This window comes from Odontesthes bonariensis, chromosome 4 (assembly GCF_027942865.1).
Source record: "Odontesthes bonariensis isolate fOdoBon6 chromosome 4, fOdoBon6.hap1, whole genome shotgun sequence".
Lineage (NCBI taxonomy): Eukaryota > Metazoa > Chordata > Actinopteri > Atheriniformes > Atherinopsidae > Odontesthes > Odontesthes bonariensis.
Genome location: NC_134509.1, coordinates 4,194,046 through 4,221,555, shown reverse-complemented (window position 1 = coordinate 4,221,555; position 27,510 = coordinate 4,194,046). Strand labels below are relative to the sequence as shown.

At 39.2% G+C, this 27,510-nt stretch overlaps 3 protein-coding genes across 5 annotated transcripts in view; 1 reads left to right on the top strand and 2 right to left on the bottom strand.

The window, feature by feature from the left end:
- The window catches only part of ube2o (ubiquitin-conjugating enzyme E2O), a 54,016-nt gene extending 46,153 nt beyond the window's left edge, over positions 1–7,863 (bottom strand). For all 3 annotated transcript variants that reach the window (XM_075462556.1, XM_075462554.1, XM_075462555.1), the window contains exon 1: positions 7,307–7,863. In XM_075462556.1, coding sequence (XP_075318671.1) covers positions 7,307–7,744 — 438 coding nt within the window. In that variant the 5' untranslated portion in view covers positions 7,745–7,863. The remainder of the gene's footprint in view (positions 1–7,306) is intronic.
- A 4,823-nt stretch (positions 7,864–12,686) lies between these two features.
- Positions 12,687–17,847, top strand: aanat1 (arylalkylamine N-acetyltransferase 1). The gene is made up of 3 exons (XM_075464334.1): positions 12,687–12,930; positions 13,874–14,028; positions 16,596–17,847. Exons 1-3 carry the CDS (start codon positions 12,801–12,803, stop codon positions 16,899–16,901), a joined length of 591 nt encoding a protein of 196 aa, XP_075320449.1. The 5' UTR covers positions 12,687–12,800; the 3' UTR covers positions 16,902–17,847.
- Positions 17,848–19,355: 1,508 nt separating this feature from the next.
- Positions 19,356–27,510, bottom strand: part of LOC142378261 (inactive rhomboid protein 2-like) — a 50,158-nt gene continuing 42,003 nt past the window's right edge. Inside the window, exon 18 of the mRNA XM_075462553.1 lies at positions 19,356–22,170. Within this exon, the coding sequence (XP_075318668.1) occupies positions 21,739–22,170 (432 nt within the window). The 3' untranslated portion in view covers positions 19,356–21,738. The remainder of the gene's footprint in view (positions 22,171–27,510) is intronic.

The following is a 27,510-nucleotide window of genomic DNA, read 5'->3' as shown; positions in this document are numbered from 1 at the left end:
TTTTTTCTATTATTTTCATCAACAAATAGTCACTACAGAAGTTTTTCTTCATTTCTTCCAGGACTTACAACATCCAAACACATTCACACTCAGTGGCCAGTTTGGCAAACCCAAAACAAGGAATGAGCATCTGACTTGTGCACATTTTCTACCCTTCGGCAGACCAATTATAGCAGGCTTAGTCCTTTGGGAGGAGAGAACCTGAAGAGTCAGAATTTAAACACAGCGTTTCAGACAAAAGTTGGGATGGTATGAAATGCCCCTGGTGTAAAATACATGTAAAAAAATTTTTGTTTTTTTATAATTGCTTAATGACAAGCTGAGAAGGTTGCACATTTAAAACAAATTTAAAAATAAAATAAAAAAAAAAAACACCCTCAGTTACACCATTTACCTCAGAGCACCACATTCATTGGGCTTTATTTGTATAACCTACTATGTTCAACTGCAACATAATTATTACACTGAAGATTTAGCTTAAAAATATTTTATTCAAAAAAGTATTTGTCAATCACATCCCTGCAAGAAGCTAGGTTGAATTCATTTATCACAAAATGAATATAAAATGTCGCAAACTCAAGAAGGTGGGATGATAACATTTCTAGCAAAGGCTCTGCACATTACCATAACAGCCATCTGGCACCAAACGATATGCATCTAAAATATGCGTCTATTCAAGAACCACTGCAACCAGAGTTCTACAAAAATCCCTCACTACACATACGACAAGTCAAAGAACAACTTTAACCACGTCTGTAGGAGCATGGAGGCCAAACACAAACATTTATCAGGCCACGGTATAAAAAACACAATTTATAAGCAGGTGTAAAATGTGGCGATTCCCTAAAAACATATCAGCATTCAGCTGATGTTCGATCTACTCTCAGTTCTTATGCATTTCCCAAAAAGAGCATGTCAAAGCCTAAAAACACAAAGATGATATCAATGACATCACTGGAAATGATGCATTAGATCATTTTGCAACAGTATATAACAGTGTCCATTAAAAATAGAGCCATTCTCACATAGGATGGAGCAGAGATGGGACCAAGTCACACATGTGCAAGTCTCAAGTAATTATTTCTTGGGCAAGTCAAAGTCAAGTCACCTTATTATTGCAGTTTTACCTGCAGAATCTGATCTTAATAAAGTGAAAACACAAAGATATAAGTAACTGTCAGTAAACATCATTGGCCAATGTGTCCAACCTGTCCACCCCGTATCACATCAAGCTAACGTTAGCTAACTACCGGCTAGGCCAGGGGTCGGCAACCCTTCACACTCAAAGAGCCATTTGGACCCGGTTCCCACGGAAAAGCAAAATACTGGGAACCCGCTAATACTTTTCTACATCTAAAATGAAGATATTGTTTTTTTTAGCTTAATGCTTTGAATAAACAACTATAGTGTGTTGCTTACAAAATCCATGAAGTGCTCAAATTAAATTTTATTTATGTAATGAACACATTTTGAACTCTTGAAAAGATAATAATAAAAAAAACACGACGAGTTGAAGGTTTCTTTCTCACCACAAATTAGGCATGCTGGTAAGCCACTCTCGTCAGAGGTAAATGCAAACGAATCTGCCCAGGCATCATTAAATGTTCTATTTTCTTCAGATATTTTTCTTTTCTTACATTTCTCCATACTTGGCCTACGTGGAGTTGACAGTCTCGAGTGTGACGCATATCTTCAGCAACAAAAAACAATGAAATATAGTTTTATTTTAATATTTCAAGATCACAATAATCTTCCAATTTAGAACTACAATTAAAAAATAAATAAATAAATAAAATAAAAAATAATAATAAAAAAAAAAAAAATCGAACTAACACAAATAAAATACACTTGAATTGGATATTTTTTTATTTATTTTCCCAAGCCACGCAGAGCCGTGGTATAAGGATGAAAGAGCCGCAGGTTGCCGACCCCTGGACAAGGCTAACAGGATAATATTAGCTAATTTGACGAGCACTTACTGGTCAGAATGGATCTTCAAATGACAAACAAAGTTGGAAGTTATGCTAGATGCTTAACACTCAAGTCATCGTGTCTCAAGTCAAGTGCCGAGTCTTTAACTTCCAAGTCCGAGTCGAGTCTCAAGTCTTTTATTTTATGAGTCCAAGTCACAGTGACTCGAGTCCCCGTCTCTGGGATGGAGTATGTGCAATGTTCATCTGAGGGTAAGATGCAGAGGAGGGGAAAAGGTTAAACATGTCACAAATGGCCCCCAAATTCAGTGCCAGTTGTGAGGTGACCAAAAAGAAAGGACCTTGTTAAATTCAAAGACGCCTCTTTATAAAGGAATCTGTGCCTTCACAGAGTTTACAGTGTTCTTTTACACTTGAAAAGGTAGACTAAGCAACAATATCAGACACGGCTCCTCCTCTCCTGCTGATAGTGAGTTACAGCAGCGGTGTTCTAAAGACAGACTGCGGTGAGTCGCAGAGTAAATCACAGAAGTAAAACATTACTTTACATTCTAAAGCCTAAAAAGATTTGTCCCCACCTGAACACACTCCCACAAAAACTGGCCAGGAAGGTGATGAATCGGCAGATTTTATGTCCCTACTCTGTCAACAGGGCCAGAGGGTGTGTGTGTGTGTGTGTGTGTGTGTGTGTGTGTAAAAGATGCAAATACAGTCAGTGAGCAAAGAAAATGCAAAGTAATAAACATACGGCTCCACTAAATTCGAGTGAATAATAATACGCATCTTAGAGTTCATGTCCAACAACAGTTTAAAGGCGTAGTCTACCTTTAAACTGTGGCTACTTTAGAGCACAATTCGTACACAAAGCAATTCAAAGTGCTTCACAGCTACATAAAATCACAAGAAGGCAATAAAATCATTAAAAATAAATAAAAAATAAATTTAAATTTAAAAACCCATTAAAAATAATCATTAATTAATTAATTTGAAAGTGAAGAGTGCAGATAAAACACTTTCAGGTGTCATATGCACAGCTAAACAGAACTGTTTTCAGCCTGGATTTAAACATTGTCAGAGTTGAGGCCTGTCTCACATCTTCTGGAAGACTGTTCCAGATTTTAGGAGCATACTTTCAGAGGCTGTCATTTCTTGTGTTCTTTAAATCTATTGTATAAATGTGGGGGTTTCTAATAAGTTCTTTGTGGTAGACTAAACTGCTGAGGGGTAATGCTAGTGTGACGACAAACATTCATTTAACTGCACCTTTAAATGGTGGCCCCGCCTATAGAAAGTCACGAGACGTTACAAATTCACAACATAACACGTGTCCCAACATATTTGGAACACTATTTACACGGTCTTTGAGTTTTCTGTACCTACACAGAGCACCCCCACAGAGGGTTTGTCCTGTGAGGCAGTTCCACAACAAGTTATTAGCAATTCTGCAAAATGTAGGTAAAAGCTGTCAGCCGTTCAGTGCTGTATCATTAATGCTGAGAATTCTTCATCGTTCCGGCTGTTTTATTTACTGTCATCCTCTTTTCTTGTTTTTTTTTTTTTTTTTTTGGGGGGGGGGGGGGGGGGGTAACAAAACAAGTACATCTTTACGCACCATGTTAAAGCAACAGAGAAACTAAGAGTACTCTAAAATCCCAACAAATGACTTTCAGCGTCAGTTTCCCTCTACTCATCAAGTGCAAGTTCTGTTCATCATCCTCAGGGCAGGAGGTGCTTCTGCGTTCTGCAGGAAGTAAATCATTGATTAAAGGGATAGTTCGCCTCTTTTGACATGAAGCTGTGTGACATCCCATATCAGCAACATCATTTCTGAACATCTTCTTACCCCCTGCTGCGTCCTGTGAGCAGAGTTCCAGCTGAGTTTTGGTGTTGATGAAGGTAGTCCGGCTAGTTGGCTGGGGCCACAAAAATAAAGCGTTTTCCTTCTCAAAACAATATGCGTTCAAAAGAGTATTACATTTGCATCACAAAATGGTTCTCCAGGAAAAAGTCAGACCTCACAATCGCTTGGCCCTATTTTCTCTCCCTTCATATCAATGCGTTCAGCCACCTAGCGATAGCCGCACCTGTTACGGTGTTTGCTGCTCGGTCTGCACAGCAGGCAGTGATACGAAGGGAGAGAAAATAGGGCCAAGCGATTGTGAGGTCTGACTTTTTCCTGGAGAACCATTTTGTGATGCAAATGTATTACTCTGTTGAATGCATATTGTTTTGAGAAGCAAAACGCTTTATTTTTTAAACCCCAGCCAACTAGCCGGACTACCTTCATCAACACCAAAACGAGGCTGGAACTCTGCTCACAGGACGCAGCAGGGGGTAAGAAGATGTTCATAAATGATGTTGCTGATATGGGATGTCATACAGCTTCATGTCAAAAGAGGCGAACTATCCCTTTAAACCTTTAAACCTCTCAAAACATGCGGTAAACAGAAGGAACATGTTATGAGACGGGCCATGTAGGAGAAGAGAACAAGAAATCGCTGCAAAAAACCCCACAAAGAACATGAACAGTACACAATGAAACACACACACAAGCATTTTACTGCACTCTGGATCCTTTGGGGACAGAGCATCAACGGTCCACACGGTGAGCAAACATTATTGTTAAAGGGACGCGTTGTTAGACCTTTGTTCTGGCAGAGGCCGATTGTCACCGCAGCCAGAACTTTTCTCATTTAGCTCAAAAGACAAAGCAAAGCAGCACTGGGCCATAAAAATGGGCTTCTTCTGGTCGCATCCCGCGTCTCTGATACGGTTTTGCAAGAGCTCGTTCGAGACCCGTCCTCCTGCCAACCCTGTGACTCTTTCCCACAAAGCCCTCGACTATGTGCACTGCAAAACACACGTGCACAAACCTTACAGTAGGACCCCCAACAAGAGCAAAGCCTGACAGCACTGTTCTTCACCAGCATTCATAGTGAATCATGACACTGCATGTTATACAGTAGGGGTGGACGAAAAAAAAAATTAAAAAAAAAAAATAAAATAAAAAATCGATTCATGTACATATCGCGATTTTTTTTATGGGATGATTTGAAAAATCGATTTTTCTCCCCTGAATCGATTATATTACATTATATCCGTGTCCACTCAAAACTTCATCTATTCATTACATTAAGTTGTGTTAAAACTAGCCCACATTTGTGCTGTGTGGATATTTCAATTCATTTTGTAACTGTAAACTTTAAAAAATGCCTTTTTGTCTCAGTTGAAATAAATGTCATCGTGCATTGTTTATGGGAATGACATTCATTCTCGAAGTGTATGATTCAACTTGTTTGTTTTTTAAGGAGGAAGAAAATTGCAATTACACTGGAAAAAAAAATCAAAGTCTTACCAAGTATATTTGTCTCATTTCTAGTCCAAATATCTCATTACACTTAATATGAGACACAACTGCCTAACAAGCACCATTTCAGCCAGATATAGGGACTTGTTTGAAGACAATACATCTGGAATATCTTGTTAAATGAAAAAGTCTTGAAAACAAATTGTTTCGAGTCACATATGAAACAAGCTTTTTTTGACATTTGAAGAGGTTTTTAAGCTAATTTCAAGATCACTTTTATCTCAAAAGTCCCAAATATCACATTTTATTTCAAGAAATCTTGACAAGCCGATTTTCACTAGTTCCATTGGCAGATTTTTTTGTTTATTTCAAACAAAAACGTCTTTTATTTGTCGTTTTTTTTACTTATTTTTGGAGGGGCATTTTTTCCAGTGTACTGATTATATCGAATCGCAATTATCAAGAATCGTGACCAAAGCATATCGTCCCACCCCTATTATACAGTCTACATTATTTATTCCATGAATCAAATCAAAGATGCCAGACTCGTGCACATAAGACCGTGACAACGCGATCAGAATTAAGTGCTACTTCTGCAGCCTGAACAAAGACCCAGGTTAACAAAGCAACCGGTTCAACTGGATAAATGGCACTCAATACACCCTCTTTGTGGCGAGGGCTTTGCTGGATGTACCCAAGTCATCAAAGCTTTACTTAATCACCTTCAACTGGTCGATAATAACAGGAGTTATGAATTTATAGATTCATAATCTTCATCTTCTGTCACTAACCGACTCGTTGACCTGGATTTATGTAAGAAAACAGACTGAGCTCGGCTTGATGGCAACTGTCAAAACACTTTGTGGGCTGAAATTAGTTAATTTTATCTCTCTCACATTCACATAAAACAAGCCTGGGCTCGAAAAAGCGTCGTAAAGGAAATGTTAGAGCTGCAACAACTCATTTAGTCTCAGCAAGCTGACGAATGAGATTGCAGTTACGACAAAACTGTTAAAGAAGGGAAACATGAGCTTTTCCTTTTCTGTCCTGCTAAGAGTAAAAAAAATAAAAAACACTGTTTACACAACAGAGGAAAAAAAGCTGGAAAGCCACATTTAACTTGTTACCAAAACAAAATGCCACGTCGTTTTCTGCTAACAGACATCAGGTAACTCAAACGTGGTCTAATTTGTGAGATATGGCTGGTTATAGTCAGACTGATTCTGTCAGAAGCTTTCTTATTTCTTCTTATTTCTTATGTTCCACTTGTCAGTGCTGTCAGAGTGGTTTCACACATGTTGCACGTTACTTTGAGATGGGGAACTGAGATCTTAAATTAAAATTGTGCTTCTGTGCATGAAATCTGCACGCTATCTTTTAACTTATCTGGACTGTTGCTTGTTTTTAAATTCATTTAAATGATTTTATTTGTTTCTCTTTATATTCTTTTCTGTATTTTTAATGCTTCTTCCACTCCCTGCTGCAATGCTTTTATTTTTATGTGAAGCACTTTGAATTGTTTCGGACATGAAATGTGCAAAACAAATAAATTTGATTTGATTTGTGCTTCCATCATTTCCAATGCTTCAAGCCAGGTCACACCCAGCTAAGGAATTACTCTGAACACGGATAAGCTGTGAATCAATAGGTGCAACGTTGCAAGCAGGGACCTGTACACCTGCACACAGGAGTCTTCTGTTTCTTTGCAAGTCAGTCGTGCATATTTGGTCTGAGAGCAGCTAGCTGGACGCATTCAGACGGAACAGTCCTGCTCAGCCCTGCAGGACCAGCTGAGGGGACATGAGGCTGTGAGCAACAGTGCTAGTTAGCTTGTGTGCTCGCATGCTAGCCAATTAGCGAGCTAAGGCTGTCCGTTTTTGGGCAGATGGATTAGAGGAATCTCATCACTGTCTAGCTAATTTGTCAACCTCTCTTCACCAAAAACAAAACAAAAAAGGCAAGTTAAAGCGTTAGAAAACCTGTAAAAAGTTCAACCACCATGTCAAGTCTGGAATAATCATCCATTGTCGGTGTTAAACAGATAAAACAATAGCTTGGTGCGTGTTACCTTTGTCTCCCTGATGTCCTGCTTTCCTCCTTCAGGGTACCACTGGACGCGGACAAACCCCCTACCCAAGGACCGACTGGGGCTGTCCGCTGCGCTTTCAGTGTCCGAACCACACGGGACTCGTCCTCCCCCACCGCCGCCTCCGCCAACCCGTTCCCCGCCGCCGCCGCCGCCTCTCCCTCCGCCATCGTCGAGGTCCGAGTCCGAGTTGAAATCCTCCTCGCCGTGGATCATCCGTACGAGGCCAAACCGGACCGAGCCTCGGTACCGTCCGGAGACCAGGTCGTGGGAGAACAGCAACCGCTGGGAGCCGTCCGCCGTGGGAGACACGGCCGTGGATGGAGGCTCCGAGCCCGGGCTGGCTGTGAGAGACAGGCCCGGTGTCGGTGATGTTTGGTCCGCTGCGGCCGCTGCATCCGATGCTACGGGCTCCGCCATCACTGCTGCTGCTGCTGCTGTCAAGGAGTGATGCAAGAGCGCGAGGAGGATGACGGTGGAGTAAAAAAGAAAAAGCTGAAACCTGGAAGCACAGAAGCGCGCACGTGTTTACGTAGCCACGGAGGGATACGTAACTAGCGCAGTGTGAGAGCGTCATCCCGCAATATCTCCCGCCACCACTAAGGGGCGCCACTGAGCCCGAATCAGTGATTCAACATTCAAAGGTTTATTATCATATGTGCAGTTAGAAACGTGTTTCCCTGCACAATGAAATTCTTTACTTTGTTGCCCGCACTGGATGTCCAAATATAATAAAAGATAAGATAAAATAAGCATGCAACAACAATAAATATAGGAATAAAAATATAGAAATCTAGCTTGTGTACATAAATGTGCAGTCGTGCGCTACATTAGCTGTCTTTGTGCAGTAGTCAGCAGTAAGGTGGTTGTGATTGTGCACAACCACCTTAACCACCAGTGCTTGGTTGTAATTGTAAGGATTAAACCATAGAAAATAACATTATTACCAATTATACATGTGATTAACTTTATTGTAAATCTTGTTATTAATAGGTCAACATAAAAACAAAAAGGGGTTTTCACAGATATTGGTGGTCTTTTGACATGAACAATGCCCAAATGATTAAATGCACCAACATCAATGCTATGGTATGTATCCATTTATTTTTATTCAATTAACATTTTAGTAATGTTGCCAGATATCTGTGTATTTTTTTTTTTAAATCCAGGTTAAAAACATTTCTGTTCTCATGTGTCTATGCATGAAATATCTTTTAACTTATCTAGACTGTTGCTTGTTTTTAAATTAATTTAAATTATTTTATTTGTTTCTCTTTATATTCTTTTATGTATTTTAATGCTTCTTCATGAAATGTGCTGTATAAATAAATCTGATTTGATTTGATTTATTATTTATCTATTCATTTTTATTTATTAACACCATATGGTCTCCCATACTGAGAGATGAGCTTCTAGGTATGGGGTGGCCCTGGCCCCCCTCCCTGAAGTGTCCTGGATTACAGGTTATTTGACTGCCAGACCGCAGTATGTCAGGATGGGGAGAGGTGTTTCTGGGACACTGTAATGCTGTGCTGAGGCTCCACAGGGGGCTGTCTCAGCTCCTTTCGCAGGACTTTGTGAACAGCTCAGAGTCCTGCCTCATACAGCAGTATTGTGGTGGTGATACACACAGACAGGAGGGGGAGTACAGGGGAGGCCTTCAAAAGATCTAAAACACCTTGCCAGTCAGTCTGCATTTACGGAGAGGAGATAGAAACTGTGCAGACCCACAAATATCTGGGGATGGTGATGGATGGAATACTGGAGTGGTCTGCCAACACAGATATAGTGTAATCTAAATGATTTTATTTGTTTCTCTTTATATTCTTTTTTGGATTTTAGTGCTTCTTCCACTCCCTGCTGCAATGCTTTTATTTTATGTAAAGCACTTTGAACTGTTTGTACATGAAAGGTGCTATATAAATAAATTTGATTTGATTTTGAACAAACTTAAACTGAGTCATGCTCATTTAATCTTCATTTCTTTCTTACTGAACATGGCTGCAGTGTGTATTCCAGCCTTAAATCCTCATTATTTATTCAAATAATTAATAATTCGGTCAATAGTTGAGGAAAGGTGTTTCTGAATATGTGTGACATACTGTAGTAATGCTAGACTTTAAAAAGGCAAAGTAGCAAGAAATTGTAAAGTTTTTTTTTGGTGGGGGGGGGGGGGTGTACTTTAATTTGGACTTGTTTTGCAACTGGGGCTGTAAAAACAGATTTGCTATGCTGTAAACGAACACTACAGGACTTTAAAAAAAAATCAATTATTGTTTTTAGAAGTCCTAACAAAAGAAATAACCTGTTTTGAGAGATCAACAACTGAAAATACTTAAGAAAGCTTAAACTCTGAAGAGGTAACAACCGCCTACACCCTGTAATCCTCTTATAGATCTGGAAATTAAAAGAGCGGAAAAAAACAAACATGAACTCGAATTAAAGACACAAATGAGCGGTTAACGGAAATTCTGCACTGGATAAATAACATCATCTAAGTCGTTAAAGTCGAGTCCCTAAGATGGACCAGTTATGCCACCAACAGATCATTCAGTCTTCTCTGCGTTATGCTGACTCAGCACCACTGTAAATACCCCGCAAAGGGTTTCTAAATTGCCTGTTTTTTACTATTGCTGATGTGTTTTTGATATTTGTAATGATGTTTTCCAGTAATTAACAGTAATTGGTAATGAATGTTGAAAAGGTAAGATTTTATTTTAGTAAAAGTTACCTAAACCAAGGTAACGTGTTGAACAACTTTTCATATTTTATGGAATAATTTGGTGTTATAATCAATGGATATTACAGATGACTTCTACAAGAGTTTTTAATGTGCATCTGGCTAAATCTGGGTCCGTTCCGGTCCGTTTTGATCCATTCCGGTCCGTTTTAATCCGTTTTGATCTGTTCCGGTCCGTTCCGGTCCGTTTTGATCCGTTTTGATCCGTTCCGGTCCGTTCCGGTGTTAAAGACATGGTTGGTAATCCTGTTCAGAAACACATTTTGTAATACTGGGTGAAATGGTCCATCTATCCTGAGAGAAATCTATACAAGATGTATTTAGAAAAAGGGACGAAAATAATCAGACCTCTGTGGCAGCTGCAGGACTGAGAAAAAGCTGACCAATCCGAGATCAGCGTCGCCTACAAAAAACCAATCAGATGCCTCTGCTTTCTGCCAACGCCCCCCTCTGCCGGCTCCCTGCTCCGTGTGCGCACGCGGTTCTACCGGCTTTGGATGAAGCACTGACGGAATGGGGAGGGGGGGGTGGAGCTTAGAGGAGGGGACACTTTCGAATCTTGCTAGCTCTCTTGCTAGCTCTCTTGCTAGCTCTCTAGCATTACCTACCATAGCTTTAAATCTGGGTCCGTTCCGGTCCGTTTCGGTCCATTTTGCTCCGTTTCGGTGTTAAATCTGGGACCGTTCCGGTCCGTTTCGGTGTTAAATCTGGGTCCGTTCCGGTCCGTTTCGGTCCGTTCTGGTCCGTTTCGGTGTTAAATCTGGGTCCGTTCCGGTCCGTTTTGGACCGTTCCGTTCCGGTCCGTTTTGGACCGTTCCGGTCCATTTCGGTGTTAAAGGGATAGTTCGGGATATTTGACATGAATCTGTATGGCATCACCATAACCAGTGTCGTGCATTCAAACTGACTTACCCCCGACAGTGTCCTGTGAGCCGAGTTCTTGTCCAGTGTTGGTCAAGGCGAAAGTAGTCCGGCTTGTTTGCTGGGGTCAAGAAATTAGCGCGTTTTTCTTCCCAAAACAGTACGTGTGCTAAAGAGTGATTTATTTCATCACAAAAACCGAAGCCGGCAAAAGTCACTCCTCGTTATCACTTGGGCCCTATACTGTCTCTCATTGTGTATCAGTGCGCACGTCATTCTGACCGCGAGCTGTGCGCACGAGTCGATTCACTTTGTTTACTGCTCGGGAAGATGTCTGACTACGAGAGCGACGAGGAACATATTGACTTCCGTTCAGAGCCAAGGGGGTATCTTCATGAACCCGTTTATACTGAGGAGGAAGTTCGCCAAATGGACTTAGATCGGGCAGAAAGAGAGAGGGTGGACAGAGAAGTGATGGAAACAGAAGCTGGAGCCACTGCTGGAGCTGCGATACCCAGGGTGGCCGACAAATCCTGGTGCACTTGTTTGAAGTGCGAAGTAATGCAGACAGAGGTGGAATGTTACTGCTGCCACGAGTGGGATTTAGTTATGCCCCAGATACAAAACCTTTCCATAGATGAGGATGTCGGCGGCCGCGGGACAGCTGCTGCCTGCATCACAAATAACGGTGACTTCCCTGCACTCCTGAATGCAGGCGTCTTGAGAACTTTTTTCCATGTTCCCAAGATCAACTGGAAGAGGCGTCCCAGACCAGCTGGACCCGATGGCCAGTTGTCTGCAGAGTAAGTGTTGAGCACTGCCAAAGAACAGAAAGACTCGTGCGCACAGCTCGCGGTCAGAATGACGTGCGCACTGATACACAATGAGAGACAGTATAGGGCCCAAGTGATAACGAGGAGTGACTTTTGTCGGCTTCGGTTTTTGTGATGAAATAAATCACTCTTTAGCACACGTACTGTTTTGGGAAGAAAAACGCGCTAATTTCTTGACCCCAGCAAACAAGCCGGACTACTTTCGCCTTGACCAACACTGGACAAGAACTCGGCTCACAGGACACTGTCGGGGGTAAGTCAGTTTGAATGCACGACACTGGTTATGGTGATGCCATACAGATTCATTTAAAATATCCCGAACTATCCCTTTAAATCTGGGTCCGTTCCGGTCCGTTTTGGTCCGTTCCGGTCCGTTTCGGTGTTAAATCTGGGACCGTTCCGGTCCGTTTTGGACCGTTCCGTTCCGGTCTGTTCCGGTCCATTTCGGTGTTAAATCTGGGACCGTTCCGGTCCGTTTTGGTGTTAAATCTGGGTCCGTCCTGGTCCGTTCCGTTCCGGTCCGTTCAGGTACTCCCCATTATAGTTAACAAATCGGAATTAAAAGTAGCCATCTGCTTGGTCACACTCTAACACAGGCACACCTGCTGTATGGGCCATTCTGCCTAATCGGTTCAGAGTCAGGTTGGACATTTTTTTTTAAATGTTGTATGCTTTATTCCCAAAACTTTGACCATATTATTGACATTCCACCGTGTGATCCGGGAAATCCAAATCCGGTCTGATAAACCCATGACGAAGATCATCCTAAACACACGGATATATCCCCCCGTTGACCCGGAGTAAATATGTTGATTGTTCAACCTACTCACGGAGAAGCAGCGTGTGGTCACTCAGCTCACTTTAGGATTAGAGATAACCAACCCTGCGCGCGCCGGGTATAAATAGTTCAAGCGCGAGACTCTCGGGTCAGTCTTTACGCACGCTCGCAGTCTGACACTCAAAGGAGACCAGATAAAGATCAGAAGGTCGAATCGATTGCTTTTAGTCTGACAGCTTCTGGGGGAAATAAATAAGAAACAGAATGTCGGTGCTGAGCGCGGGGCCGCCCATGAGGCCGGTGCCGCAGGGCCGCCGCCACACGCTGCCGGCCAGCGAGTTCCGCTCCCTGAGCCCGGAGGACGCAGTCAGTGTGTTCGAGATTGAAAGAGAAGGTAAGCAAACCCTTTACTTGTGTTATTCTAATGCGTATATATTGCTTTCTAAACCATAGTAACGCACACTCCAACTGCGAGCAGTTTTTAGTCACATGCAGCACACACTGGTTGTAAATCTCCCAAATCATCATATTACCACAAATTTAATTCACATACATCATATTTTTTGTCATTTGTCCATAACTTTTACTTTAATTTCTGTACAAACTTTAATGTTTAACGTTAAATATGGAAGTTTTTCTGTGCCATCAGTTTGAATACGAATTTCTAATCTTGAATTTTTACAGCATCAAAATCAGACTTTGAATTTGAAAAACCAACAGTGTAAAAAAAAAAAAAAAAAAAAAAAAAAAAAATTCTAAAAACAAAAAATTCAACATCTAAAAATTCAGTGGAAAAAGAACCAGACTCAACATCAATTGAATTTTTTTCCACTGAATTTTTTAACAATTTTTTTTTTTCAAAAAATTCAGTGGGAAAAAAAAAAAAAAAAAAATCAACTTAAAAAAAATTCAGTGAAAAAAAAAAAAAAAAAAAAAAAAATTCAGTGGAAAAAAATTTAACTTAAAAAAATTCAGTGGAAAAAAAAATTCAACTTAAAAAAAAAAAAAAAAAAAAAAAATCAGTGGAAAAAGTACCAGACTCAACATCCATTGAATTTTTTTCCACTGAATTTGTTTAAGTTGAATTTTTTACACTGATTTTTGTTTTTAGAAATTGTTTTTTTTTACACTGTTGGTTTTTCAAATTCAAAGTCTGATTTTGATGCTGTGAAAATTCAAGATTAGAAATTCGTATTCAAACTGATGGCACAAAAGAACTTCCATATGTAAACATCTATTACATTTGCGAGCGTTTGGTAGTCGGTGCAGCAGAAAGAATGGGCACATTTCTTTGGCATCGAGGTGGTGGTTGGGCTAACGTCCTCCTCCCCTCACAGCTTTCATCTCAGTGTCCGGCGAGTGTCCCCTCCACCTGGACGAGGTGCGGCACTTCCTCACGCTGTGTCCTGAGCTGTCTCTCGGCTGGTTCGAGGAGGGTCGCCTGGTGGCTTTCATCATCGGATCGCTGTGGGACCAGGAAAGGCTTACCTTGGTAAGACAGAGCGCAGGACACCTGGACAGTTATTACCGGGGAAATAAAATCAAGCCAATGCTCAAAACAGATTAGCAGAGGGGATTTAAGTGCATGTTTAAGGTAGTGTGTTCTTTGGAATTCAGTTGATGATGATGATGATGCTGATAAATGCCAAATATCTCAAACTAAATCTTCCTGGACACAAGCTGAGGAAAGAGAAGTTGAAGCTGCTGCATGCACAGATGTCATGAAAGTTAGATTAGCTTCTGGAGTTCCTCTAAATATAACACCTTTTGTCTGAAATTATTCTAAAACTTGTTTTGTGAGTGAAACAAATATCCACAGGAGTGTAAAGGATTCACAGTCAGGGTGTATACAGGTATAAACAAGTTAAATTTAAGACTTTTTAAGACCTTTTAATACCATTTCTAAATGAAATTTAAGACCAAACGTACGATGGAAATACCAAGTAAACACACTGACAGTATGGTGAAATGACAATTGAGTTTAAGAACATCGGCTAAATGTGTGTCATGTGAAAAGATCACAAAAATGTCATCACTGTCCTAAATTAAATTTATTACAATATTTTCAGAACATTTAAGTCCCAGGCTAAAATCAAGTAAATATATTAAAAAAAAAAAAATACTGTTCCTTTAGAGGAAAAAGAAAAATACACAAATATTTAAGACCCATGCAATCTGAATTTAAGACAATTTAATACTTTTTAAGGTCTTATTTTCAGGAAAATTGATTTACGACTTTTTAAGACCTGCGGTTTTCCTGTGCCATCAGAGTTTGAATACGAATTTCTAATATTGAATTTTTACAGCATCAAAATTGGACTTTGAATTTGGAAAACTAACACTGTAACAAAAAAAAAAAACAATTTCTAAAAACAAAAATCAGTATAAAAAAAAAAATTCAACTTCCACTGAATTTGTATACAGTTGGTTTTTCAAAAATTCAAAGTCTGATTTTGATGCTGTAAAAATTCCATATTAGAAATTCGTATTCAAACTGATGGCACAGAAAAGCTTCCATACGTGAATAATGTGCTTTGTTAGGTACCAAATTCACGGTTACAAAACACAAGAAAAGGTCATTTTATTCATAACCACCGAGAGCCGCTTCGAGTTTGTTTCATGGACTGCAAATTTGATTCCGGAAGAAAAGATTCAATTGGAGAAACAAGAGGTTGAACTGATAGTAAGTTTACAGGTGATTCTGAATTATATTAAATTGTAGGGTAGAGTCAGTCCTTTAGAGAAGAATCAGAACGGAAACTACCTAAAACCTCTTTGGTCCCCAAGGCACTTCTGCCAAGTCTGACTGTAAATAACAGGCTTTATTTACAGTATGGCTGTATTACATCACTATCAGCGGATCACGAGTATTATGAGGCAGTTATTAACTCTAATTTACAGTTTTCATTAATTGGTAGATGAAATCATAGCCTTGTGATCCGGATAAAGAGGCTCAATGTATTCCAGAAATTTCCGCAGTGTCCGTTTGTCAGAGCTGAAATGTGTCCAGATTAGCTTTGTGGAGGTTGAGCTCTTAGTGAGTTAATTTTAGGGTGTTTTCAGGTGGAAGTTTCCAAAACATGGCTTTGACTTAATAGCTAATAATATTCTTCTTGTTAAGAGGCCATAGTAATTACTGAAATCTATTGAATTCACATTTGATCTCACAAGTGTAAGAACATCTCTCCAACAGCAGTCATAGAATACACTTTTGAGCTGCTTGTACTTGCTGCTTTTTCTCCAAAATATTTCAGAATGCGATATAAAGTGACTCTTTTGGCCCCTCAGTGGGCTTAGATCCAAGGACTCAGGTCAGCTGGTCCAGTCCAGAGTCCAGACTAAATCAAATCAAATTTATCTATATAGCACATTTCATGTACAAACAATTCAAAGTGCTTTACATAAAATAAAAGCATTGCAGCAGGGAGTGAAAGAAGCATTACAAATACATAAAAGAATATAAAGAGAAACAAATAAAATCATTTAAATGAATTTAAAAACAAGCAACAGTCCAGATAAGTTCAAAGATATTTCATGCATAGACACATGAGAACAGAAATGTCTTTAACCTGGATTTAAAAATGTCTCCATTTGGTGAAAGTTTAATAAACATGGAGAAGCAGCATTTAGCTGTTATGCTGCAAACAAGTGGAACAAACTGCCAGTGGAGATTAAACTTTCCCCAAATGGAGACATTTTTAAATCCAGGTTAAAGACATTTCTGTTCTCATGTGTCTATGCATGAAATATCTTTGAACTTATCTGGACTGTTGCTTGTTTTTAAATTCATTTAAATGATTTTATTTGTTTCTCTTTATTTTATTTTATTTTATGTATTTTAATGCTTCTTCCACTCCCTGCTGCAATGCTTTTATTTTATGTAAAGCACTTTGAGCTGTTTGTACATGAAATGTGCTATACAAATAAATTTGCTTCTCTTGTACTTGCTGCTTTTTCTCCAACATATTTCAGAATGCGATATAAAGTGACTCTTTCTGCCTCTCAGTGGGCTTCAGGCATCCTCTTGTTCTTACAGCTCCCTTTTGCTCTGTTCCTCAGGATGCTTTGAGTCTCCACAAGCCTCACGGAACGACCGTGCACATCCACGTGCTGGCTGTCCACCGGACGTTCCGTCAGCAGGGAAAAGGCTCCATCCTGATGTGGCGCTACCTGCAGTACCTCCGCTGCCTGCCCTACGTTCGCCGTGCCGTCCTCATGTGTGAAGACTTCCTGGTTCCCTTCTACCAGAAGTCGGGTTTCAAGGTGCACGGTCCCAGCGAGGTCACGGTGGGGCCGCTCAATTTCATCGAGATGTTTTACGCAGTCAGGGGCCATGCCTTCATGCGCAGAAACAGCGGATGCTGACCGCAGTTGGGCCATCTTTGATGGTGGGACATCTATGCGCCCTTTGGGGACATGAGCTGTTATATGTTGCGCACAAGTGACCACAGCAGCGTTCGTTTTCCATCCCGGTGGGTAAAACTTGTTCAGCAAGCAGTCGGAGCTGAAAACAAGGAGCGGCCAACAACTGTACGGACAAGCGGTCTGAGACTGAAAAGACATTCTGATGTGTTTGACCTAGACAAAAAATAAATAAAAAATGACCAGAGCAAAGAATGTAAGCAGTCATTTTAAGAAAAATACAAAAACATGTATTTATATTTTCAGAAATGGACATTTATTAATCACACTTAATAGCATGAAACTGCCTCGCATCTTTCCGGCCCTTTTTCTCCCGTTTCTTCTTTAACCAGTCCGACTTTGTTTCTGACCTCCTGTGAAGCCCGTTAGGGAGCGCATTGTTCATTCCTCACAGACGTGGCACAGTAGCTTTAGAGGATTACTATTGTGCTACAACTTAGAACTACAGAAACTGTACCAAACTATTTGCCAAAGTACACAAGAGAACCTTGGATTATGGAATGAAAATACAACGGAGGGATTACCAGCAATCAGATGTCAGACATCAGCCGCATTCGGACAGAGCCGTTCTAAGAACGGTCCTCCTCGAATTTCGTTCTGATAGCCGCCCTTCCCCAGCAGAACTGTTTCAGTTTGCATTCCCACATGAGTCGGACCCTGATAGAGACCGATGCGCCGCAGCCGTCTGCGACAGCGATGTGATACTTTAGCGCCACAAAACAACAAAACAGAACAAAACAAAACCCGGTAAAAGTAAGGAGAGAAGAAAAAAACACCACCAAGAAGCTAACATGGAGAGCGGGGAGGCCATCGTGTTCATGGTCTGCATGATGGTGATATTTAAAGGGATAGTTCGCCTCTTTTGACATGAAGCTGTATGACATCCCGTATCAGCAACATCATTTCTGAACATCTTCTTACCCCCTGCTGCGTCCTGTGAGCAGAGTTCCAGCCTCGTTTTGGTGCTAATGAAGGTAGTCCGGCTAGTTGGCTGGGGTTTAAAAAATAAAGCGTTTTGCTTCTCAAAACAATATGCGTTCAACAGAGTAATACATTTGCATCACAAAATGGTTCTCCAGGAAAAAGTCAGACCTCACATCGCTTGGCCCTATTTTCTCTCCCTTCGTATCACTGCCTGCTGCCGCCTGCCGCACCTGTTACGGTGTTTGCTGCTCGGCCTACACAGCAGGCAGTGATACGAAGGGAGAGAAAATAGGGCTAAGAGATTGTAAGGTCTGACTTTTTCCTGGAGAACGATTTTGTGATGCAAATGTATTACTCTGTTGAACACATATTGTTTTGAGAAGCACAACGCTTTATTTTTCAAACCCCAGCCAACTAGCCGGACTACCTTCATCAGCACCAAAACGAGGCTGGAACTCTGCTCACAGGACGCAGCAGGGGGTAAGAAGATGTTCAGAAATGATGTTGCTGATATGGGATGTCATACAGCTTCATGTCAAAAGAGGCAAACTGTCCTTTTAAATCATGGACGATCACATGGGGCGTCTAACATGGAGGCTGGAAGAGCTCACAGAGAGTCAGGAGACGCAGGATGGAGCGCAGGCCGTACTTCTTGGTTTCATGAAGGAAGGAGAGCAGAGCGCCGCAGACAAAGGAGACAACGTGGAGGTTTAACTTATTAAACACGCCAAGGTCGTGTCCGTGTCGTATGAGGAAACATTTCAGCCTGACAACATGACAAGGGGCGGAGCTACCGACCACCAAGGGGCGGAGCTACCAACCACCAAACACCTCCGTCAGATGTGTTCCTATGGAAACCAGAACAGACCCAGCTGAGGAGAAGGAGCTGAAATGGTTCCAGGAACTGAGGGCCGTGGTCCCGAGTTCCTGTATGTGCGAATGAGGGAAAAAACGGCCCCGTTCCTTAAAGGTTCTAGGAACTGCAGAAGGTTCCTACAGTGGGAATGCGCCTATGAAAAAGGGTCTTCTGCTGTTTTAATTAGCACTTAAGTGGTCCTGTTAGTAGCTTTTACAGAAGTCTGTCGTGGCAGCATTGTAAACGTGTTTACAGTCTTTGAGGTGTGTACAGTATGAGACATGTTAATGTATTCTGAGGGTCCTGAAACAACTGTACTGTAAGAGCATAGGTAAAATCAGTATATCTAATAGCCTTTTCTCTGGTAGGCTGTCACCACTTCTGCCTCCTAAAGTCTTGAATCAAGACTTTTTTTCTCCTTCTACAAGTTATGTTACTTAAAAATAATAAAGGTTCTATTTATGGAGTTCATCTTTGTTACATATGGTCTTTTACACTGTTAGATATATGAACTGGAAATCAATCCCAATAGTTTCTCAGTACATCAAGTCCATGTCCACGCTGTATATTTAAAAGAGGAATCTACATCCTGGACAGAGTAGCTCTGGAAACATGTACACGAGCAGGGTCCTTTATCGCCATTTTTTTAAATTCACGAAAAGCAGGAAACAACATGAACAATATAATCATACTTCCAATTTTTACAGAGTGGCATTTATTTTTACACGACTGCTTTAATATGCCATAATTTCATATATAAAAACTAAAGTAAAACAGAATAGTACCTTGACCATTACCTGAAGTTTATTTGAAAATTTCCCTCTTTAATAAATAGGGGAAAAAAAGTGAATTATTTAATAATTTGGTCCCGATGCAAACACACTGTAACTGAAGGTGCTGTGTGATGATGGACATGCGTTGTTCTCATGTACTCACATGTTAAAAAGGCACAGTAAAGAAGTCTCTTCAAAGAAAAATGGACTGATTTAGAATTATTTTTCATACTTTCCACAGCCATCCAACTCACTGCTGCAGTCCAAGCACAGTGGGGTTAAAAAAACAGAATAAAATACCTAAATTATGCCATTTTTTGGTGTGCGTTTGTGTTTTCATCAACGTCAGGTGATAAGTGAGTCAGCCCCACTGACTGAATAACACACTCAGTAACTAAACCCACATAATCCTCCACACATCATTACAGTGGCTTTCCCAGCAGCTGTGGTCAACACGTACCAGAAACCTTAACAACAACTAAAGCCAGGGATGTGAGAAATGTTTCGCTTGTCAGAGCTTTTGAAATCATTGATCACATTGTTGGGGACCTGTTCAAACATCTGGGGCAGAGACAAAACAAGGCAAACAAACAAAAAAATATATACTCCTAAAACATTGTACAGGCACCGCTGTTTTAGCAAACAAATAGATGGGACATTTCAAGTGTGAAAGTGTGTTTCGGACAGCAAAACATGCAAATCTCAGCGCATAAAGTAGCACGTGAAGTTGCTTTGATGGGGTAGGATCACACATATGTTTTGTGATTCACAAAGCGGATTATTAGCAGTATGCACACATACATTGAGGCATCTTTGTAAACTGGCATTATTTGTTTAAGGCAGCTCGTGGTTTTAGACATAGTTCGCCTTTGAAAACCATCGATATGTCACTTCAACTATTCACGCTGCACAGTTACTGTAATACTTGGAACGTACTGTTTGCATTAGCTTTTCCCTGCTCCAAAGAACATTGACGTGGCATATACCGTATATCCATACAAGGAGAAAAGATAAAAATGAAAAAAAAAAACATTTTAAACATTTCTCACTGTCTAGAGAAGCAGAATATATGAATGACAGCTTTTTTAGTGTTAAATCCAAATGGTGAAAGCAAGAATCACTTGTAGGAAGCATGTGTATGGAAGTTTTTCTGTGCCATCAGTTTGAATACGAATTTCTAAAATTGAATTTTTACAGCATCAAAATCAGACTTTGAATTTGAAAAACCAACAGTGTAAAAAAAATAAATAAATACATTTCTAAAAACAAAAATTCAGTGGAAAAAAATTCAATGGATGTCGAGTCTGGTTCTTTTTCCACTGAATCTTTTTAAGTTGAATTTTTTTTCCACTGAATTTTTTTAAGTTGATTTTTTTTCCACTGAATCTTTTTAAGTTGAATTTTTTTTCCACTGAATTTTTTTAAGTTGAATTTTTTTTCCACTGAATTTTTTGAAGTTGAATTTTTTTAATTTGAATTTTTTGAAGTTGAATTTTTTTTCCACTGAATTTTTTTTATAGATGTTGAATTTTTTTACAATGATTTTTGTTTTAAGAAATTGATTTATTTTTTTTTACACTGTTGGTTTTTCAAATTCAAAGTCCGATTTTAATGCTGTAAAAATCAATATTAGAAATTCGTATTCAAACTGATGGCACAGAAAAACTTCCATACATGTGATGTCTCAGCTCACTGATCCACCATGGCATCAGTCAGCCCTTTTCCTCTCAGCTGATTATTCCCCACAGTCCTAAAAGGAAAATGTCTGTGGTCTAGATGTGCCCGCATCTTCCTCTTTGACTAAGCTTCTTTAGATAGAGCCGTCTTACCAACTGCAGGAGTCTAACAGTCACTCACACAAGATTATCTTTTTGTAAAAGTCATTCAGATCTATGCAGTTTAAGCGCTGAGTCTCTTTTTCCTGTCGTTGGATTCTGAGGATTTGGTTGCTGGTCAGCAAATTAACATGCCAGACCTGGGTGAGGATAAATAGGTTTTATGGAGTAAGCCAGCAGACTGGTTAGTAAAGACGGATCCAGATTCATTCACATGGACTTTCAGCAGATCATTTATGAGCAAACAATTATAAAAAATTAAAAAAAAAATCCCGATTGTCAAATTCATGAAAGGCCTGATTGGACCTGGAAGCAACTGATCCCGTCTCTGGCTTTCAGCTGGTAGATCAGGACACTGTTTTCATCTTACATGTCACAGGTGAGCCTAAAGACTAGTGTACCACATCGTCGATGTCATGATCTATGTCGTACTTTTCGCAAAACTTGCTGGTAAGGGGAAGGCAGGTGAGATGCTCCAACCAGTGCCAGTTAATCGGGTAAAAGTAAAACCAAACAATCAGGGAGGATAACAGTCCAGTATAGGCCAACAAGGAGACAGCAATGAGGATGCGTTTGCGGTACTTGTCAAAGGTCCCGAAGGTGACGTAAGGCAGGAAGGCAAAGGAGAGCAGCAGCCCGCTGAGGAAACCAAAGATGTGTGCAATGTTGTCAATCCAGGGGAGAAGGCCACACAGGAAGAGGAAGAGGACAATGCCCAACAGTTTGATGAAGGCCTTCCAAGGCTTTTCCAGAATCTGCCAACCTTGAAAAAGCTCAACAAAGAGGCAAGCAAGGAGTCCAAACTGAGAGCCTGCTGGACCAACCTGGGAGGAGAGCAGAAGAGGAAAATAAAAGTTAAAGCTGGTCAAATAACCAAAGGACAACTTCATGCATGCAGTGGACATATTTGATTGATCCTGGAGGTACAGTTCTGCAGTTTATAACAATTTAAATGGGGAAAAAAAGCCCACATATACACATGACTCAGCGCAGGACACAAGCATGACACAGGTTATGCATGTTCGATGTGAACCAGAAATAACCTGCATGCATCCTGCGTGGTGTCAGCACGGCTGACTGGATCTGCTCCAATAATTTGGTACATCAATGTTGAACACACAGGTATGGAAGTTTTTCTGTGCCATCAGAGTTTTAATAAGAATTTCTAATATTGAATTTTTACAGCATCAATATCAGACTTTGAATTTGAAAAACCAACAGTGTAAAAAAAAAAAATCAATTTCTATAACAAAAATTCAGTGGAAAAAAATTCAACTTCAAAAAATTCAGTGGAAAAAGAACCAGACTCAACATCCATTGAATTTTTTTACACTGAATTTTTTTTTTTTTTTTTTAAACACTGAATTTTTTGATGTTGAATTATTTTTAGGTTGTTGAATTTTTTTTAGATGTTGAATTTTTTTCCACTGAATTTTTTGATGTTGAATTATCTTTAGGTTGTTGAATTTTTTTTTAGATGTTGAATTTTTTGATGTTGAATTTTTTTTTTTCCACTGAATTTTTTGATGTTGAATTATTTTTTTTTTTACACAGAATTTTTTGATGTTGAATTATTTTTTTTTTCCACTGAATTTTTTGATGTTGAATTATTTTTTTTTTCCACTGAATTTTTTGATGTTGAATTATTTTTTTTTTACACTGAATTTTTTGATGTTGAATTATTTTTTTTTTCCACTGAATTTTTTGATGTTGAATTATTTTTTTTTACACAGAATTTTTTGATGTTGAATTATTTTTTTTTTTACACTGAATTTTTTGATGTTGAAATATTTTTAGGTTGTTGAATTTTTTTAAGATGTTGAATTTTTTTTACAAATTAATTTTTTTACACTTGTTTTTTCAAATGCAAAGTCTGATTTTGATGCTGTAAAAATTCAATATTAGAAATTCGTATTCAAACTCTGACGGCACAGAAACACTTCCATGCACAGGTTGTATTTCACTGAGCTCAAAAGGGCGATAGCCAGTTTCACATCTGGAAACTCTTGCAGTTGGGTCAGCGATGAATGAAATGATCAAGTTACCAGGATAGCTGGTGTGTAACTGACCCACGCAGTCACACATGTACACAGGCTGAAATGGCTCAGAGCACCAAAGACTTAATCTGATTACGAACTCTTGGCGGCAAGTTCTCAGGACAGTATTTTTCAAGTAAACTGACTCATCGTTATGATCAACAAGAGACGCATGGAAACTGCAGTGACACTTTGTTGGTGTTCACAGGTTAATAATAATAATACTTTGTCACAATATCTCAAATTGGGGAAAACAGTAAAGCTGAAACAAATCTGAAGACCTTTTCAGGCTCTGTTGGGATAAAGTCGATGATAACTGCACCAACGCTGGTTTAAGAGTGAGTGTTTTACTATTATAGTTCTGGGGAATAGGTGCAGTATGGGTCAGGCTGTAAAGGTGACCAGATTAGAGTGACGTCAAGGCTGAGTTTACAAGTTTGGCAAGGTCAGCCACAGATGGCTAATCTGTGAAGAACACCGACTACCAGAAAAAGCACGTCCCAGACACACAGGCTGAACATTATTAGTCTTTAGCCGGTTAGAAAGAGAGTTGAAATGTCTTTTCCCTTGAACTAAGAAATTACAAAAATGTATCACTGAGGTCGACATATTTGCCTTTATGACTGCTTATAATCTGATAAAAAGCACAGAATGGAAACTTTCCATTGGAAAAAAAAATCATACATTCTTACATCCTGTTCAGGTTCATACATCTACATTAGGCTGCATTTCTGCTTAGATTAAAAACTCTGGTCTATGCAAGTGGAACAAACTGCCAGTGGAGATTAAACTTTCACCAAATGGAGACATTTTTAAATCCAGGTTAAAGACATTTCTGTTCTCATGTGTCTATGCATGAAATATCTTTTAACTTATCTGGACTGTTGCTTGTTTTTAAATTCATTTAAATGGTTTTATTCGTTTCTCTTTATATTATTTTATGTATTTTTAATGCTTCTTACACTCCCTGCTGCAATGCTTTTATTTTATGTAAAGCACTTTGAATTATTTGTACATGAAATGTGCTATAAATTAGATTTGATTTTGATTTGATATATTAGATCATTTATGAGAACTAAAAAGCTCAGAGACGTATATTCTGGCACTAAATTGTCAATGGTAATTGCATGAAAAAAAAAAAACAGGCTAATAGGACAAAGATTCAACTACCCACTTCATTTTTCATAGTGTGAGAGGCAAGGTTTCAATTCAATTCAGTTTATTTATATAGCGCCAAATTACAACAAATGTCATCTCAAGGCACTTAAATAATAAAGTCCAATTCAAGCCAATTGGGAGTTCAATTCATTGTAATCTTAATTAATTTCCATTTTATGAAACGGCAAAGATGATGTCATCTAAAATGACTCGCCAAATAAAGAGATCACAATAACATTATTCAAGTGATACAGTTGCATAAAGCTGTGAGCTGATTAAGAGTTAAATAAATAAATCATTAGAAGAATATTGTGATATAATAATGCAAATAAATACAACATTAACAAAAAAAAACGAGGAAATGCAAACTTGCGATAACTGCTCTCATTCCATCACAAGTGTTGTGAGTGTTTTTGTTCAAGCCGTGAGAGTTCCATGACTAAACGCCTACAGGATAAACCACTTAAACCAACTCTTTAAGTGGATGGACTTTCCTCAGGTTATCCCCGGTGTGTGAAGACCTGTGACTCGGTCTATGATTGGTAGAGCCGGACAGTTTGATTCCGACGTGAAGAAATTAATACAAAGTCAAGAAGTTATTCAAATTAATCTGAGATTAATCACTTACAGTATATGAAAACTGTATGTAAACTACCTGTTTTGGTGTGTAACATGAAAGATCTGTCAACGCCAACTGTTACAGTGCTCTGTTAATGTATCTGGAATAATATGAAGGAGGAACTTACTCTGTGTGCCAGGCTGAACACCAGACATGTCTGGACTATGCTACAATTGTCTTTGTTTAAAAGAAAACCGTAATCCCGCTCACTACTGCGGCAGTGGCCTTTGGTGACCTGCACAATAAGCATTAGGCTAATCTCTTAAACGGGAAAGTGGGCCTTACAGAGGCACGCAGAAAAGAACAGCCTTGCAGTAAAAACTTTGTGTTCGTTTCACACGTTTCACACGCTTCACGAGCAACATCATGAATGAGAAAATATATCTTTCACATAAGTAGAGCTGCTCTGAAAGAGTTCTACGGCACTGCTGTTTTTTGAGGCTTGAGTTTTTGTAAATAAAGAAAATCCACATTTAACAGATTTATGCCTAATTTGAGTTATCCACAGAGAGAATGACAGCAACAAAAATCAAGCATTTTGAAGTTATGTGCAGACATCGCCTTGTGAAGTATTTAGCTGCATCCACTTTCTCTCACACTTAATAGTGTGTTCCAGGAGCATTGTTTGAACTTTCCTTTACTACTGAAATCATTAAGTAGGCAATAACAGCAAAATTAAACATCTGAAGCTTCATGCTGTGCAGTTGGGATAAAATCTTGAAATCTTTACTCTGGCTTCCAGTCAGTCACAGAATAGATTTTAAAAGCCTGCTGATGGTTTACAATCTGTGATCTGTTCAGAGAATATAAAGCCAGCAGAGCTCTTAGATCCAAGGACTCAGGTCAGCTGGTCCAGTCCAGAGTCCAGACTAAACATGGAGAAGCAGCATTTAGCTGTTATGCTGCAAACAAGTGGAACAAACTGCCAGTGGAGATTAAACTTTCACCAAATGGAGACATTTTTAAATCCAGGTTAAAAACATTTCTGTTCTCATGTGTCTATGCATGAAATATCTTTTAACTTATCTAGACTGTTGCTTGTTTTTAAATTCATTTAAATGATTTTATTTGTTTCTCTTTATTTTATTTTATGTATTTTTAATGCTTCTTCCACTCCCTGCTGCAATGCTTTTATTTTATGTGAAGCACTTTGAATTGTTTGTACATGAAATGTGCTATATAAATAAATTTGATTTGATTTGATACAAAAGGATGCGAGTTAAGGAATATTTTCAATGAGTAACACAGCAGACAACACTTCCTTTAAGTGTCAAGTCCTCTATTCACGGGGCAACTGACTCTGGTGTTCTTCTGTAATCAAATGTTTTCGGTGCTGTGGCACATTTCTTTTGATTCCCTGCTGTTACTCTATGCTGTATGCAACACAGTTTAAGCTCGATCTTTGCTCGAACGTGGTGCCCTCTTCACAATAATGATTCTACTGACTGGTCATATGTTCTGCTAACTGCAGCTCAGAGTGTTTTCTGCCCCCCCTCACACCTCTCCAGACTGAGGCCGTCAGGTCTAATCCCCAACAGGAGAAACTCCTATAGTGAGTCAGCTAAACTAAGCTGATCTAAGCCACTCAGTGGGGAAAAAGGGTGATTAAACCCAACAAGAAAATTGCAGCAACATTACATCAACTGTTCAAAAACTACTGCAATACGACGAGAGATAAAGGGCGTCTTTATCCACAGGGAACATTTAGATCAGATTTAACAGTATATGTGTATAAGAGTGTTCTCTTAACCCTCCTGTTGTCTTGCGGGTCAAAAGTGAGCCACTACCATGTTTAGCTGTAGAAAAAACACCTTAAACTATCTTTTTCCAACTTGAAATTTTATGATTTTTCCTAAAGGGACCCCATCATTAGAAAAAGTCATACTTTATTTTTGTTTATGTTTCCATGTGGGCTGTACACCACTAGGGTACAAAGATTGTCTTATGAGTCATTTTTGACCCGTGAATCATAAAAACATTTAAACACCAGAAAAAAGTTCACTGTTTTTTTTCCCTTTCAATATAATTTATTCAGAAGTAATTACTTCACATTTATATAATAGCAATAATAAACCTTTATTATGTAAAAGAAAACTGAAAAACAAGAAAACTGTTGGTCCAACTGACAGTTGGTTTGTGGTAAAAAAAAAAAAAGAAAAAAAAAGTGTAATCCTGAAAACTGGTGATTGTCTTTTTGTATTGTGTAACAACAAATACATGATAAAAAATGTGTTGAATTGAATAGATAAATAACAGGTGGTTTCATCATACACATTAGATTTTGGATTTAAAATTCAATTAAGTTGCTTTATTTTGGGGCTTTGGTAGGGCGGGTCAAGGGAGGAGTAAAC